General features: G+C 39.6%; 1 protein-coding gene across 5 annotated transcripts in view; it reads left to right on the top strand.

The window, feature by feature from the left end:
* Nucleotides 1-16,884, top strand: part of MDM4 (MDM4 regulator of p53) — a 31,308-nt gene that overhangs the window by 2,753 nt on the left and 11,671 nt on the right. For 4 of the 5 annotated variants that reach the window (XM_087929452.1, XM_087929453.1, XM_087929450.1 and 1 more), the window contains exons 2-5: nt 2,804-2,908; nt 3,155-3,229; nt 9,430-9,563; nt 14,123-14,172. In XM_087929452.1, coding sequence (XP_087785578.1) covers nt 2,837-2,908; nt 3,155-3,229; nt 9,430-9,563; nt 14,123-14,172 — 331 coding nt within the window. In that variant the 5' untranslated portion in view covers nt 2,804-2,836. Of the gene's footprint in view, nt 1-856; nt 973-2,803; nt 2,909-3,154; nt 3,230-9,429; nt 9,564-14,122; nt 14,173-16,884 lie in introns of those variants that run through there. The other variant, XM_087929451.1, reaches the window with a different exon arrangement.

The raw sequence follows: 16,884 nt of genomic DNA, 5'->3' as shown, positions 1-16,884 counted from the left end.
CTGTGCCACCTACAGCAAAAATCCTGGGAAGAAACCTTAAGACAATATTGATACAGTCTCACACAAAAACGTTAACACATTCAGCATGTGCATTCACTCATTTTGTCATAATCTCTCATGAATTACATTGGTTAGATTGACATATCACTTTAAGTTCAACTAAATAAACTACATTGTTTAGTCTGTATGATATATGAAATATCATTGCGTTCTGTTATTTGGAACATCAGTAATTGATCTACTAACTACAATGGACTTGTGTAAAACTCTAGCAAAAAATTAAGAATATTAATGTTTGGAACAGGTTAGATTGGGAAAGAATCTATGGAAAGCTTTTGATTCCAATGGAGGTAGCACCGAGTTGACCTTTGCTGATGTTGACCAAACCTAAGTGGAATCCATTTTGATGGGAAATCATTAGGAAATCCCAGTACTGTAGTTTAAACTAGAAAGTTGAAAAAAATATCCCAGAAGATGTTGGCATATTATTTTTCCATTGTTAGCAAAATTTATTTCAACTAGTATGATTTATTAAACATCTTTTAGGTCAAAGTATGTGTTTTTTGACATTGTAACACTGAGAGACCTTTCTCTGGATAAGTTTAAATAAGAAATATGCCTATTTTATTGAACACCTTCACCCACCGAACATAAGTAAATTAAATTAATACCATCGGTTATGTGCTTTTTAAATAGTATCTCACTATGGCTTTTTGGGGTACATATTTTCATTTCTGTTTCTGTTGATTCTGTAGGACGGCAATGTGCTATAGTCTGTTGCTTGCCATCTGTCATTTTATGCACTATTACTGTCTACTTTTAAAGTCAACAACTCATTGTCTATTTTCAACCATAGTTATACTATATATACAAAAGTTGGTTGAGTTGACTGTGTAATATTTAATGCTGGTTCTGCTCCTGGTTGGATTGCTGTTTCCAGAAGGAGATGTTGGAGTTCATGCTCCTTACTCAGTATGTTTTAGGAATATGGGTACTTCTTTACTTTTATTTATTTATCCATATGAGAAAACTCATATGTAGACTTGGTCTATGATGTCATCACTATGTTGAATTACAGTTGCTATGCTGGCATACACATTTGTCTCATTATCAAAAGATATGGATTACATTGTGATAGTTGTTAATCAAGATTGGTCAATATGGTTTATTAATACAGTATAATGAAAGTAAGAAACCTAGTTTAGACATAATGGAGAATAAACCATGATTGTTCATTTAGCTTTTTCTAGATGATTGGTCATCGAGTAGGGGAGAGTGCCTATTGATTCAGTAATGTTATTAGAGAATCATGAGTTTTTTTTAATGTCTGAAAGGATCTTTGTCAGCTTTGACAAAGTTTGTTATCAACACCTTATCAGGTGTGATAGATCACCACCCATCTCGACACAATTTGAAATTTTCATTGTTAAAGCAGCAAAGAGCTAGGGCTCATACTATTAGAAATTGTGTATTTTCTAGTGCAAACCCAAGTTCTTTTAAGGGAATAAAATTATGCTTATACTGATTGAATGATTGTATACTTACATGGTAGACTGTGTTCTTTGAAATAAATTCCCAAAATGGCATTGCTGCTATTGTTGCTTTTTGTTCTTGGGAATATCTTACTGCTCATTTAAGCATTTTAAAACTGAAAATGCTGAAGTCATAAAGATCAAATTAGTTGTTTTGGTAACAGTTCTAAAGTTTGTCCTTTGGTTTCACATTCCATTCCCATGCCTGTGTCCTTGGATCATTCAATTGTTGGCTCTGGTTGGCATTTCTGGTTCCTGTCATCTCTGTCCCTGCATCTCTTCCTCCCCATACTTTATGGCAGGTTGCTTTGTGGCCTGCACTTCCCTGTTTTAATTTTGGTTTTGTTTTGTTTTTAATGTTGAGGGTGCTTTAAGTTTTACTTTTTTACGCATACTTTGATTTTACAATCTTAATGTTCTTTGTGGTCGAGAAAACATAAGGTTATGTCTTTATAATATTATAGAGTGGTATATAATACAATATGCAAATCTTTGCCATGCTTGGTAATTGATACTACAGTAATCCTAAAATAAAAACAGGAATTGTAGAGATGTTGTCTTTTTCTTTGCTTTCACTTAGTGAAAATTAAATGGGTTTTTCTGAGTTGAAAACTATATATTTAATATCTATATTCTCAAGCTTATGGTATCTTAAAAAATATAAACATCATGGTGGCATAAAATGTATTTGCCATCAGTTTTTAAGTAATGGGGCAGATAGTGGCTCATCATTACTTGCTGAGTAAACCTTGGAGGGAGAATTTCCAGTAGTGGTTGAATGATTCAGCAATACTCACATCCTGTGAGTCACATATTAACCAGTCAGTTACTTGTCTCAACATGTCAAAGAGCACAGTTCTCTTTTGCTTCAAGCAGTTTGAATAGCGTTGCAAGGAACAACACTTTAAATAAGGTATCTTGGAAGCCTCACTGAGAGATTTAATAAAGTGGGCATTGCAGGGTTTTCTTTCAAGCTTAAGGTAACCAAAATTAAAATATAATATGATTGGCATGATAGAATTACATAATCTGGTGTTATCCTTAGATGATATATATCAAATTGGCCTAAAGACTTCTGAATGTTTAATCTTATCTCAGCTATGGTAGTCCACTGGTTATCTTTGGGTTGGTGACTCTCTCCCTTTGTCTTAACCCATTTATCTCACAAAGTGTGGCAAAATATTGGGGGAAGAAATCCTGTGTATACCAGTTGGAACTGCTGGAGGGGAAGGGAGTATAAATGTATTAAGAAAACCTGATTTTTATTTTAGGCTTCTAATACTGACAGCTACTGTACTACCAAAATGACATCTACCTCCACACAATTTCAACCATCTGAGAATGCCTGCAGATCATCACTTGAACCAGTCAAACAGGTAATATAATTGCATTTTTCAATTTAATACTGTAATCTGATAGAAGAGGGGAAAGTTAGCATTGCATTGCTGAGATTCTGTGAAATAGTTGTATTTGCTTTCTTCTGCTAGCTTGATACAGTGAACTTATCTGGAATTGGGGTTTGTAAAGCTTTAAATTTGTAACCTGTGGGAAGTTGTTTTTTATATTGATTTGTCCAGCTTTATACAACATGTCTTTAAAAAAATCCATTTGGTGTATCATAGGTACGACCAAAATTGCAACTGTTGAAAGTTCTGCATGCAGCAGGTGCTAAGGGCGAAACTTTTACATTAAAAGAGGTGAGTTCCTATGCACTCAATTCTGCCCTGGAAAGTCAGGTTATCTAAATTTGAATTAAGAAAGAAATTTGTCATAATTTACTTTTTAATGGCATCTAGTACAGACCAAGTCTATATCCATATTCTTATTCCATGTGATGTGGCTGCAAAATTTGAATACTGACAATGCTTCTAGAGTAAAACCAGTAGTCCTGGCGAGTTTTTAAAAAGAGAAAAAAGAAAATGTACGGTTAGTCCTTGACTTATGACTGTTTGTTTAATGATTTGAATTATCAGTGGCTTGGGAAAGGGTGTTTTACAGCCTATAAAGTTTCCAATCATTGCAAATGTTGTAGCTGCCCCCCCCCCCCCCAATCATGACATTATAGTCTGGGTGCTTGGTAACTTGTTTGCACTTGCTAGGTATAGGATGACCAATTGATGCTTGAATGTTTTTAAATTATGCTTTTTATTTCTTCTCTATTAAAAAGGTCACGTCAGCTAAACTGGAAACATCCTATAAAGTCATTTCTTTTAAATTTAAAATGCAAAGTGTGTACAGTATTAGAAAAATGACACAGGCTGTGATTTATAGGGTTATTCTGTCAGTTAGGAATTAAATGCTGTGGCTTTTCATTAGGAATGTGTCAGATATTCCCGCAGAGTTGTTTGACTTATTTTAAATACTTATGCATTTAAATAACTTATTTAGCTTCCAATATTTTTGCAAAAAACAAATCCAATGCTTCAAATGAATGAGTTTCCATGTTAAAATGTTAATTTGCCATAGCAGCCTACATTTAGCACAGTGAGAACCTGTTTTCTATAATAGCTAGAAGCACAGCCAGCTTTCTTCATTTTGTTTTTTTCTTCTGATTTTTTTGTTGCTGCGGCTGTCATGATATTATGCATAAATTCTATGCATAAAATACAGCTTGAAGAATGGACTACTCTTATACGTTATGCACTAGACTACAGCCTACCTTGTTACATTTTATTATTTAATTTGCACTTGGAGACTATTAGTTTGATTCTCCATGATTTATATGATAGAAAACAAATTTAAAACATTTAACTAAGCTTAAATACATAAAAGAAAAGCTTCTGAGAGTGAAATAAGAATAAAACAAAAATGTATCTAGAAGGACTTTTGCTCAGCTTTGGCTAGTGTACCAAATTGCAGACCTTAGTTTGCACAAGAAGGCACCCCCAATGCTACCCAATTAAACTACAGCAATGCAATTTACATGGAGATGACTCCAAAACAAGTAAAAATGCTTTCCAGATTAGCTCTGTCTTTATCATCTTCCTGAACATACTCAGAGATGATGCTAGAACAGGGGTGGGTTTCAGCTGGCTCGGGCCATTTCAGGTAATTGGATGTTAATTTTACATCCAGTTTAGTAGCAAACAGGTAGTTCCGAAGACCAGTTGGGCCCGCCCTTCCCAGGAGTCCCCACGCACTTGATTCTGGCTCCCAAGAGGCTCCAGGGAGGCTTCCTAGGCCCAACATGGGGCGCACCCCCATGCCCCATTTTTGCTCCCAGGAGGCTCTAGGGAGGCTTTCTAGGGTGCAAAGGAAGAAAAAAAGAAAAAGAGGGATGGAAGGGAGAAAGAAAGGGAGGGAAGGGATAAAGAAAAAAAGAGGGTGGGAGAGAGGGAAGAGAGAAAGAAAAAGAAAGGAGAGAGGAAAGGGAGAAAGAAAGAGGGAGGGAAGGGAGAAGAAAAAGAAAGAAAAAGAAGAAAGAAAGAAAGAAAAAGGGAAGGGAGAAAGGGAGGGAGGGAAGGGAGAAAGAGGGAATGGAAGTGAAAATGAATGATATATGGATGGAGGGAGGGAGGAAGGAAGGGAGAGAAAAAGGAGAGGAAGGAAGGGCCACAAACCCTGGCACTAGATGCAGCTTCAGAGGATGCTTTGAAACAGCACAGCAGTCCAGGGCTGGAAGGGACCTTGGAGGTCATCTAGTCCAACCCCCTGCTCCAAGAGCATTGTTAAAGTGAGTTTTGCTCTTTTGACCCACCCAGTCACATGGCCACCTAGCCACGCCCACCAAGCCACACCCACAGAACCAGTTGTTTAAAAATTTGAATCCCACCCCTGTGTTGGAGTGATTTTTATAGCAAGACTTTCAGTAGATTGACATTGCGACTGTAGAGCACAGCCTCATTTATTTTCTGATATCCCAAATAGGGACTACATAAAAAAGGGATTTTTAAATTTTTTTAGAGCACCAGGAATAATTTTTCTCTATATGATCTAATTGGTCAGGCTGATACAGGATTAAAGCAGGCATTTCCCAGTGGTGCTTTTCAAAAGGCAAATGGGCTTTCTTAGTTTTTTCTTTGAAAACATTTTTCCTCACATCCAAAAAACAAGTCCAGTTGTCTTTTGAAAAGCGCCATTAGGACATCCATGACCTGGATAATTTGAGAATCTGCAATTCTGCATAGATGTTAGAGTGGGCAATTTAGTTAGAGTAGGTAACACGATGCCAAACCATGAAGGTCAAAACTAGCAATTAGTACTTTAAATTGTATCAGGACAACAATTAAATGAAACCTACTGCAGAATCCACAATATAGGTGGAATATGTTCCCAACAACGTGAACTAGTTAGCACACAGGCTGGTGCATTTTAGATTAATTCAGGTTCTAAGTAGTTTTTACAGGCAGTACCATGTAAATTGCATTGCCATAGTTTAACTGGGTGGTATTGAGGAAGTCGTCTTCTGCAAACTAAGATCTGCAACTTGGTATACCAGCCAAAGTTGAGCAAAGTCCTAGGTACATCTTAATTTGCTATATCAGCAGGACCTGTTTACAAGAGGTAGAGCCTGACCATGCAGATATAAGATTGGTATAGGTGGAGAGCCTCAATGGACAGTGTTTTGTTTGGGCTCAGCTTTAGGTAGGTCTATCCCGTTCAGATCCTGACAGCCTTCAGGCACCAGGATAAGAGAATAATACCACCCTTCCCTTTAATACAGTGATAACACTGTATCCCAAGTATTTTTTGCATTATAAGATGCACTCCCCTCCCACCCCCCCCAAAATTGGAAATGTCTGTGCATCTTATAGAACAAATGTTGCCGAAGCCCCGCCTACCCGCTAGCCCTCACCCTTCGGCCTCTGGCTCCCAGCAATTTGCCTCCTTGCAGCAAACAGCCTGGTCAGCTTCAGCACAGCCTGATTTAGCATGAGCAGCTGATTGGCGGTTGGCTTGGCCTCCCAGAATACCGCTGATCAGCTGTTCCAAGCTGTGGGGATCACCGCTGCCCATCGTTGCAGTTGCCGACCATTGCTGCCACCATGTGCCCCATTTTCAGCCTGTTCCAAGAGGTAGGGATTGCTGCCGATTGCCGCCGCCTATTGTCTCTGATAGGAATCCCTGCCTCCTGGAGCAGGCTAAAAATGGGGCGCACGGAGGCTGAAAATGGGATGTATGGAAGTGGCAATAAGCCGTGGCAGTAATAGGTGGTGGCAATAGGCGGCAGCGATGGGCAGTAGCAACCCCCACAGCCTAGAACAGCTGATCAGCAGAGTTCCAGGAGGCTGATCCACTAATCAGCTGCTCGTCCTAAATCAGGCTGAAGCTGACCAGGCTGTTTGCTGCAAGGAGGCAAATTGCTGGGAGGCAGAGGCAGATTTTCCCCCCTTGTTTTCTTCCCCAAAAGCTAGGTGCGTCTTATGGTCTGGAGCATCTTATAGTGCAAAAAATACAGTAATACCATGTTTCTTAGAAAATAAGACAGGGCCTTATCTTTTTTAGACCCCCCCAAAAGTGGCTAGGCCATCTTTTTGAAGGGTGTCTTAATTCCCCTCCAACATGCTTCGCCCAGCCACTGGGCTGCTTCTATCCGAAGGGATGTCCCAGGGGCCTTCCCTCTCCAATGGGTCCCTTCTTTAGTGCCCGAAAGAGTGCCCCATGCGCCCCCTTGTCTCTCTACCGGGCTGCTTCTGTAGCAGACAAAAGGAGCTTTTCCACAAGCTTAGCACAGACTGAGGGAAGAATGACAGGCAGGAAAATTTCCCCTCCCCATTTTCCTCCTTGTTCGCAAAAAAGCCTCAATTCCAAAAGTTCAGCGTTCAGAATGGAGGGTTTTTGGCAAACAGTAGGAAAATGGGAAGGGGGGATTTTCCTGCTTTTTATCTATTCCTCAAGCTCTATCTTCCTCCTATTTTCCTGCCTTTTGCAAAAACAGCTCCACTCCGAGCCTTCAGCATATCCTAGGACCCTGCAAGGCTTTTTGTAGCGTGCGGTACGAGCGGCACGGCTGTGAGGTTCATCACATCGGCGTAGCCTCTTCAAGCAGGACCCTGCAAGGATTGCTGTGTTGCTGCTTGCACGCACAATGCTACAACAAGCCTTGCAGGGTCATGGGATAGCTCCACTCCGAGCCTTCAGCATATCCCAGGACCCTGCAAGGCTTGTTGTGTGTGTGAGTGGCGGCGTTGCTGTGTGGTTCATCACATCGGCGCAGCCTCTTTGAACAGGACCCTGCAAGGATTGCTGTGTCGTTGTGCGTGCCGCCACGAGTTTGGATACACTGGCGTAGCTGTTCACGGTAGGATGCCAGCTGCACCAGTGTGATGAAGCTCAAGGAAGTGCTGCCATTCATGAGTACAATGCCACAACAAGCCTGCAGGGTCCTGCTCCAAGAGGAATGGATAACAGGCAGGAAAATTCCCTTCCCCGTTTTTCTGCCTTTCACAAAAACGGCTCCACTCCAAGCCTTCAGTGTATCCCAGGATTGCAACGCAGAAGGCTCCATTCTGAATCTTCAGCATTGCAATCCTGGGATACATGAAGGCTTGGAATGCCTCTGCTTCAGTGCAGAATGACTTTCGTCCTTCTCTGCAGCTGGACACTTGAGCCACCCCCCACACCCACGTCACCACTTGTGCTGGCCATGCCCATCCCCCGGGCTTATTTTCGGGGTAGAGGTAATATTAGGCCCACCCCCCAAAAATTAGGATTGGGCTTATTATTGGGGTGGGCCGTGTTTTCTGAGAAACACAGTAGTTAACTTTAGCTAGCATCGTCGTACAGATGTTAAAAAGGAGAAACTGACCCCTGTATTGCATTGTAGGGGCCATTAGGATTTCTTCCTCACTATAATTGACCGAGACAGGAACAGAATTACTACAAAAGAGTGCTTCCAATCCTTATCCCCATAATTCAACCTGGTAAGGTATTGTGGAGGATAATGACAAAAGCCACTGAGAGATCTAAAAGGACCCCAAGAGGCTCATTCCTCCTGCCAGGTCTTATTAGTGGTCATTTATAAGAGTGACAAGTCTTAATTATCTTATCTATCTTAATTCCAGCCTAAATGCTGACTGAAAAGGTTCCACATACCGCTTCATATTTATATTGGATTTACCAATGCCAGAAAAGGGAAGTTTGGAGAGTGGGTGGTAGTTATCTAATACTAGCTGAACTGGAGATAATTTTAGGAGATTTACCACAGTCGATTTCTAAACTGCTGGCAGAAGCCCCTCTGTTAAAGGAATATTGACAGTCTCCCAAATCCATATGGTCACATGAAACTTGCAGGAGCCTGGATAGGCATAGGTCAAGCATGAAGGATAACCTAGAGAGTACTCTATCCACCTTCTTGGAGTGTATAGGGCAGAAGGTAATGTAATCTTGTTCAAGATCTTTCCAGCTTCTAATGTATGGCTATTTTCATGTGATAGGCCGGATTTTTATTTATATTTATTTATATATCACATTTAGGAACCTATCTTCCTCACAGAGTGGTCATTATTCAAATAAAATGTAAAAGCTAATAAAGCCATACATAAATATTAAGAAGCAGTTAAAACTAAAATAATAAGCATAATTAATAATAAATAAGCCCATTGTTCCTTTGGAGGCTATAAACTCACATATTTTTCCTGATGGTTTTATTTACCTGCTCATAACTTGTTTTTCCTTTTTAAATGTATTCTATGATTTTCTTATTTTTTGGATTCATTTTAGACCTTTATTGATTTTTAAAAAATGTTTCAGGACACTTTCTTTTACTCAATGAATTATGGTAGAGATCCATAGCTGTCTTTATGGTGTTCCTTTGTTGTTTGGTTATATTGCATTGAAAAATGTGTGTGCGCGCACACACACACCAGGTTTAAAAATTACTGAAACAATGGAAAGTAACACTACTGAGATGATTTTTGTATTAGCATAACTGAATTTTTCATTTTTTTTTTTTTAGTGTATGATCTATCTTGGAGAATACATTGCACAGAAACAGTTATATGATAAAGAGCAGCAGCACTTGGTACACTGTGGAAAAGACCAACTGGGAAAGCTTTTGGGCTGTCAGAGTTTCTCTGTAAAAGAACCAAGGTAGGAAATCATACCAATAGAATAAGATTCTGCAAATTTTAATATCTAAAGCAAAGAGTTCTCTTTTATTTTGTGTAGATACAATGAATTTTGGCCCAATATTACCTTTGGGAACACACCAGGGGTGGGATGCTACTGGTTCTGTCTGGTTCTATAGAGCTGGTAGCTCTGAAGAGCAGCAGACACAGAACCGGTTCTGTGTTTGCTGCTGTTTGGCCTGCCTGCCCGCCCGGCTCTTACATGACCTTTATTTTCTGCTTTTTCAACCTCAACTACTTCGAGCGGCACAGCTGAGGTTGAAAAAGCAGGGAAACAGAGGCTTTTCGAACGCTGCGCACCTGCGCGCAGTGCTTTTCAACTGTCCAGGCAGCACAGCCTAAGGTTACTTTACACATGTGCAAAGCCAAACTAGTAGTAACACCGGTTGAATCCCACCCCTGTAACACACACCTAGCTACCGCACTATAAGAACCCCCCCAAAAGTGGGTAGAAATGTCTGTGCATCTTATAGAGCAAATGTTGCTGACGCCCCCCCCCCCTCCCTCTACCTGCCAGCTCCCACCCTTAAGCCCCTGCGTCCTAGCAATTTGCCTCCTTGCGGCAAATAGCAAACAGCCTGGTCATCTTCAGCACACCCTGATTTAGCATGAACAGCTGATCGGCGGTTGGCTTGGCCTCCTGGAATACCACCAATCAGCTGTCCAGGCTGCAGGGATCGCCGCTGCCCATTTCCTTCATGTGCCCATTTTTGGCCTTTGTGTGCCCTATTTTCGGTCTCCACGTGTCCCATTTTCAGCCTGTTCCAGGCAGTGGAGATCACCACTGATTGCTGCTGGCGATTCCTGTTGCCTGGAACGGGCCAAAAACAGGACATGCAAAGGCCGAAAATGGGGCGTGCTGAGGCAGCAATAGGTGGCGGTAATGGGTGGTGATCCCCACAGTCTGGAATAGCTGTTCAGTGGTATTCCGCGAGGCCGAGCCAACCGCCAATCAGCTGCTTGTGCTAAATCAGGCTGTGCTAAAGCTGACCAGGCTGTTTGCTGTTTGCTGTAAGGAGGAAATTGGTGGCAGGCAGAAGCAAAAAAATTTTTTCTTGCTTTCCTCCTGAAAAGCTAGGTGCGTCTTACGGGCTTATAGTGCAAAAAATATGGTAAATACTTTGTTGTGAGAAATGTGCTGTAATTGGTGACATCCTAAGAAATTATCAAATACATAAACTTTAATGGCAAATGCGAATTTAATAAGTATTAGAACAGAGTTACCAAAATCTGTTTTGTCAATATTTCTTAATCCTCTTGTATAATACTTGGAATAGATTATAGGCTCAATAGTGAAGAATATTGAAAAATTCTGATGACTAGGTTTATTGAAAAACCTAAAACCACTGGTGTGGTGGAGCCAGTTTGTACTGGTTCATGAAAGCCCATTACTAAATTTTCAGAAATGTTACAAGCCACTTACAAGTAGAATTGAGCCTTGATATCTAACTTACAAATCAGCTGTTCTGTGCTATTACAAATAGTCCTGGACGTACGACCACAATGGAGCCTAACATTTCTGCTGTTAAATGAAACATTTGTTAAGTAAATTTTGCTCCACTTTACGACTTTTCTTGCCACAGTTGTTAAGTGAATCACTAAAATTGTTAAGTTAGTCACATGGTGTTAAGTGAATCTGGGTTCCCAATTCACTTGGGGATCCACAAAGTGCTCACATGATCCTGGGATACTGTCTGCAACTGTCATAAATACAAATTAGTTCTCCATCTTCAGAATTTTGATCATGTGATCAACAGTCATAAAGGTGAAAAATGGTCAATCCCGTTGTAACTTTGAACAGTTACTAAATGAACTGTTGTAAGTTAAGGACTACTTGTACACAGGGCATTGGTGGCAATGGAGGTGGCAGAGCCAGTTTTTAAACATTTACTAACACACCACTGCCTGCAACCAATTTGGTTTATTAACTTCATCCTGATTAATTGCATTAATATTTTGCTGAATTTGGTTACTGTAATACTATGCTTACTCTATTTATTTTTATTTGCATGATTATACATTTATTACCTTTTTTTCTAAGAGAATGAATAAAGAAGAAAATACATGCTTGATTTTCTAGTCGTATCTCCTATGGTTTGGGTATACATTATATGTGAATGCTGAATATTCCAGTCTCTTTTTTTCCTTTGGCTGATCAGTATATTTGACTATAGCAGAATGGAAGCAAATGAGCATGCTAGAATCCATGTGCAGTACTAACATGCAGACACTGCTCTTGTTTAGTCAGTTACTCTCTGCTCCCATGCTGGTGCATACTTAATTAAGACCATGCTGTTGCCATGGGACTTAATTGCACAAGTATAGTATTGCATACTTAAGTCCTATGAACTTAATTCTAACTATGCAGTAGAGAAATTTGGAATGGAACTACACAGAAGCAAAAATTTCACAGATTGGGTCTTGAATATTCCTATATCTATATTCATATATTCTTATATGCAGTGGAATAAGCAATAGTATGTAAATTAATAAATGGAATATTTTATTTCAGTCTATAGGTGCCACTATTATTTTTGAATATTCTTTCCTGTTAAAAATTATTCCGATAGTAAACTTAGAAATTTAGACTTGTCTAACTTCGGTTTTGATTTTGTAAAAAATCCTTACAAAAAAAACAATTGTTTTCTAAACAATTTCATAGCTTGAAGACTGAAAATTTAGGTTTAATATAATTCTACCTGTGCATGGAATTGGCTTATTCTTAGTGAGCCTTGGTGGTGGTTTGAATGCAGTATTTCAGGCTAACTCTGCTCAGCCTGGAGTTCAGTCCTGATGGGACTCAAGGTAAACTCTGCCTGCCATCCTTGATAAAATGAAGACCAGATTGTTGGGGGCAGTATGCTGATGTTGTAAATCACTCAGAGAATGCCGTAAAGCAGGGGTTGCCATCCTTTTGGACCTCAGGGATCACCAAACTCATAATTTTAGATCCCAGGGACCACTAACTGGTTCTGTGGGCGTGGCCTAATTTGTAGGTGTGGCTTGGTGGTCATGTGACTGGCTGGGCATGGCTTGTATGTAAATATTATAAATATATAAATATTGAATTTTTTATTTAAAAAAGAGCAACTTTTACCCAAAATCAGGCAAAGCAGGCAGGCAGATTGAGTTGCTCACAGAATCATTCAGTGATCTATCTATCTGCCATCGGCTAGCTCAGTCTCTCAAATTTGCTTGCCGTGAGTCTGCACTGAATTTGCTTACAAGCAAAACTTCGGTCCTAAGGGAGGTTCGGCTGTACTTAAAAGCAGACCCAAAGATTTAAAGACTAGCTAGAAAGCAAGAAATCCAACCATTTCCTGCTTCCTAGCTAATCTAAATCTCCCGGCACAGCAGGACAGATGATGGTCGGAAAAATGAAAAATAGCAATTTAGCAGGCAAGTTTACCGGATAAGGAGTGAGTGGGCGGGAGGGTCCCACGTGCCATGTGGGTGGCGCAGCCTTGTGTTTGCACAACCTGGATTAATTGCTTTGTGGGGGTTCTGGGGGTGAGATTTCTCTGCGCCCCACCAAAATTTTCTCACGGCCCACCGGTTGGCGACTCTGCTGTAAAGCATTATGGGGCGATATATAAGTCTAAGTGCTATTGCTATTCTGTGGATGGAAATTTTATCAAGCCTCCCAGCTTCATATCTGATACTCATCATTCTGTCAAATGGTTTAACCAAACAGATCATTTCTGAAGGGTAGAGGGTTCTTTTTTTCTTTAAAAAGTATGTAGGTAGAGGTATATTTGGCATGCTTAATTTTGTATGCATACAGTAAATCCCTGTCTTGACAGAGTAAGAATTCATTGTGTTAATTGAGTTTATGATAAATTTTCCTGCAGAGTCTTTATGCCAGCAATGGCTATGGCTATAAGGATTTAATGGCAGCTTGAGAACTGACATGAGAGAACTGATAACTGTTCTGAGAAAAAAAGTTTAAACATGTTTTTTTTAAATTGAAGACTTGAAATTAGGCCATATTTATTCCTATTCTTTCTCTAAATGCATCTGGTGTAGATTTCTTTTCCTTCTTATAACTCATGTGCTGTATCATGATATTGGATAGTTCAGTAGTACTCCATCTTGCATAATATTTGAATTAAAAAGAAGTATTCTTTATGCATGGGTGTGGGGACCTAGTGGTTAAGAAACAGAGCTTGTTGACCAGAAGGTGGTCAGTTTGAGACCCAAGCTCCTGTTTCTGCTCCACCTCCTTCCAACCTAGCAGTTTGAAAGCAGGCAAATGCAAGTAGATAAATAGGTACCATTTCAGTGGGAAGGAAAGAGTGTTTCGTGCACTTCAAGGTATAGTCTTGCTGGCCATGTGACCACCGAAGCATCTTTATACAATGCTGCCTCCCTCAGCTAGGAAAGGGAGATGAGCATCACTCCCTCGAGTCAGACCCAACTGGACAGTTTAGACCCGACTTTATCTTTTTAAAATTATTCCTTATATAATTATGTCCTTTATGCAATTATGTTCTCCGCTCATTATTCATTATTTTTCCACAGCCTTGTTTATGATATGCTGAGAAGGAATGTGACTCTTACCAGTACTACAGGTAGGTTTCTTCAAATTCATTCTTTTTGTAAAATTAATCTTGGTAAGTAAAAACATGTGAAAGCCTTTGCTTGAGATGAATTGCTCTGAGGATTGGGAGTATTGGGATTCTGCAGCCCTGTGCTAACAGAAAAGCTAGCAATATGTTGACACATATTGAAAATTAAGGGTCACCATCATGGTGTCAATGGTTTTAAGTGTGCCGATAGACATATCCTGTGCTGGTCTACCTGTATGGCTTTGTCCTTTGTCCAAATCCTTCTGAGATGCAGAAAATGGAACATGCATAACATTTTCCTGGTGAAGAAAACAAAAGCTATTTTTTGTTTTGTTTTGCATTTATTATTTTTAAGTTGTCTATTGAATTATAGTAACTGCATTTTCTACACCAGGGTACTTCAGACTTGATAGATTTAAGACTTGTGGACTTCAACTCCCAGAATTCCTCCTCCAGTCATGTTAGCTCAGGAATTCTGGGAGTTGAAGTCCACAGGTCTTAAACTTGCCCAAGTTTGAAGACCCTTATTCTAAACTGTCAGAGAGTCTGGTGTGAGAATATTAAATGCATTTTTGCATATAAATATACTGTTGGCTTTTTTTAGGCATTTTCCAGACCTGCCATTGTGGGAATGGAGCATTCTGGAGAAGTATAGAATGTTTCTGTTTCTTCTTTGAACTACATCAATGTGGTCATTCTGAGGGTAGTGTGACAGTTATACTGAAGTTGATAGTTTCAGTCACAAACAGTTGCTGGCATTTCAGACAAAATCAGTCCTAGACTTTGACCAGACCGGAACAAACTCTTTCCATTTCAGAAAAGAATCAGACCACAGATAGCCCTAGACTTAACAACTGGTTGAGGTTCCAGTGGTTGTGCTCTGCCCCCGCACATGACCACACTTTGGGCATTTGGCAAACAGGCTGCATTTATGGCCATTTTCAGTGACCCACAGTCATGGCTTGGCCATAAACTAGCATTTATTTTTAGTTTTCAATAAAACTAGCCTATACCATGCGTTCACTTAATGACTACAACCTCTGCAAAAAACAGATAGTAAAATGGAGTTGGTCACATGACTGACCTACTTTACAACCATCACAAGTTATGTCATGGGAAGGCTCAATTGCGACAGTAACTCGAGGACTACATATATACCCAGAACAACTAAAAGAAATACAGAGTGTATGTACAGATCTTGATTTCAGTATATTTCTTCACCTTTTTTTAGTTAGAATTGGCTAATTTACCACTAGTCTGATTGGAGTAGATAATCTCTGTTAACATCTCCACTAGACGTTCAATTAATCCAGTGTTGTGGACCAGTACGGGGTTTCAAACAGGAATTCAGGTAGTCCTTGCTTACTAAACGCAATTGGCACTGGCAACTCTGTCAATAAGTGTAGCAGTTGCTAAGCAAAAAATCACAACATGAGGCTAGATGTCACTTCTGTTTCTCTGGTTAAGCAAATCACTGTGGTCATTAAGCAAGACATCATAGGACTCTAACTTGTAATTTCACATTTGCATTCTCCATTGATTCTGTTTGCTGGAAACTGGTTGTAAACCTTGCAAATGGTGGCTGTCCAACTTTGGGACGGCCATATATTGGCCAATCAAGCATTGGTTGCAAAGCTGTGTTTTTCTCAACTACTGTAAATTTGAACAGTCACTAAATAAGGCAGTTGGTAAGTGCGGACTACCTGTATTGCTGACCTTGCTCTGTAGAAATCAGTATAATATTAAGGATAGTGGGTTTCGTATTTATTTGCTGGGATGATTTGATTGCCTGCCTGAATGTGTGATTTAACACAATTTTAAAAGCTAAAAATGAAATAAACTTTATTTTGACATGATACAAAATTCAAAATTGTATCTGAAGATGCTTTCCTAAAGCAGTCGGGACAATTGTGCATTGATTTTTTTAAATTAAGAAGCATATATGAGCAATCAGTCAATAGTTTTGCTTTGTGCATAATAAGATTGCTCTCAGTGCAAGCTTTATATACATGGTACTATTTATGTTGGCCTTTACAGTCACTTCAAAGAACATGCCACCAATGGAGCTCTCCAATCTGATATAAAAAGAAGTGACTATTGTAGATTGCTCTTTATTCTCAGGTTAAGGGTTATCCTAATTTCTGGCTGAAGTACCTCTGTCTGTCTAGAACGGAGTTCTTGTGTGCAGTTTCAGTGTATTTTTCAGAAGATTGTTTCCTTTAGTGTGATCCTTCTTTGTTTTTGATTTGATCCCGATTTTGTTTTGAGAATCATTTTGAGACTAATACATTCACAAAGTTAAAACAAGGTATGCACATCTGTATTTCCTTTCTAGGCAGTAGAATAGAGAGCCTATTTTTATGATTCAGGAGGGGGTTGCTGGCAGTGGATGACTGTAAGTGAAAACTGTGAGTGAGGCTATCGCCTTCTTCTCTTTGCCCCAGTTGGTATAAGGGGGACAAGGCAGATAATTCTCACCAGAAATTTGAATCGGTTGTTTTTACAGAGTTTCCAAATTTAGTCTGAAGTTCCATTATGTCTGCTGCTGAATGGTTAGTGAATGTAACTATTTTAAAAACTTCTGACTTCTCTTTTAATCTTTTGTCGTTTTCCATAGCGCACATGTATGCGACTTCAGAGTTGAATTGGCATCTAGCTAGATCTTTATTATGGTGAAAAAGACCATCACAGAACATATAACATGACATTAGTAAC

The sequence above is a fragment of the Pseudonaja textilis genome, chromosome 3 (genome assembly GCF_049901715.1).
Source record: "Pseudonaja textilis isolate UNSWEBS1 chromosome 3, rPseTex1.2, whole genome shotgun sequence".
In the NCBI taxonomy this organism is placed as follows: Eukaryota; Metazoa; Chordata; class Lepidosauria; order Squamata; family Elapidae; genus Pseudonaja; species Pseudonaja textilis.
Note: the sequence above shows the minus strand (reverse complement) of the source record. Positions and strands in the feature narration are given on the sequence as shown.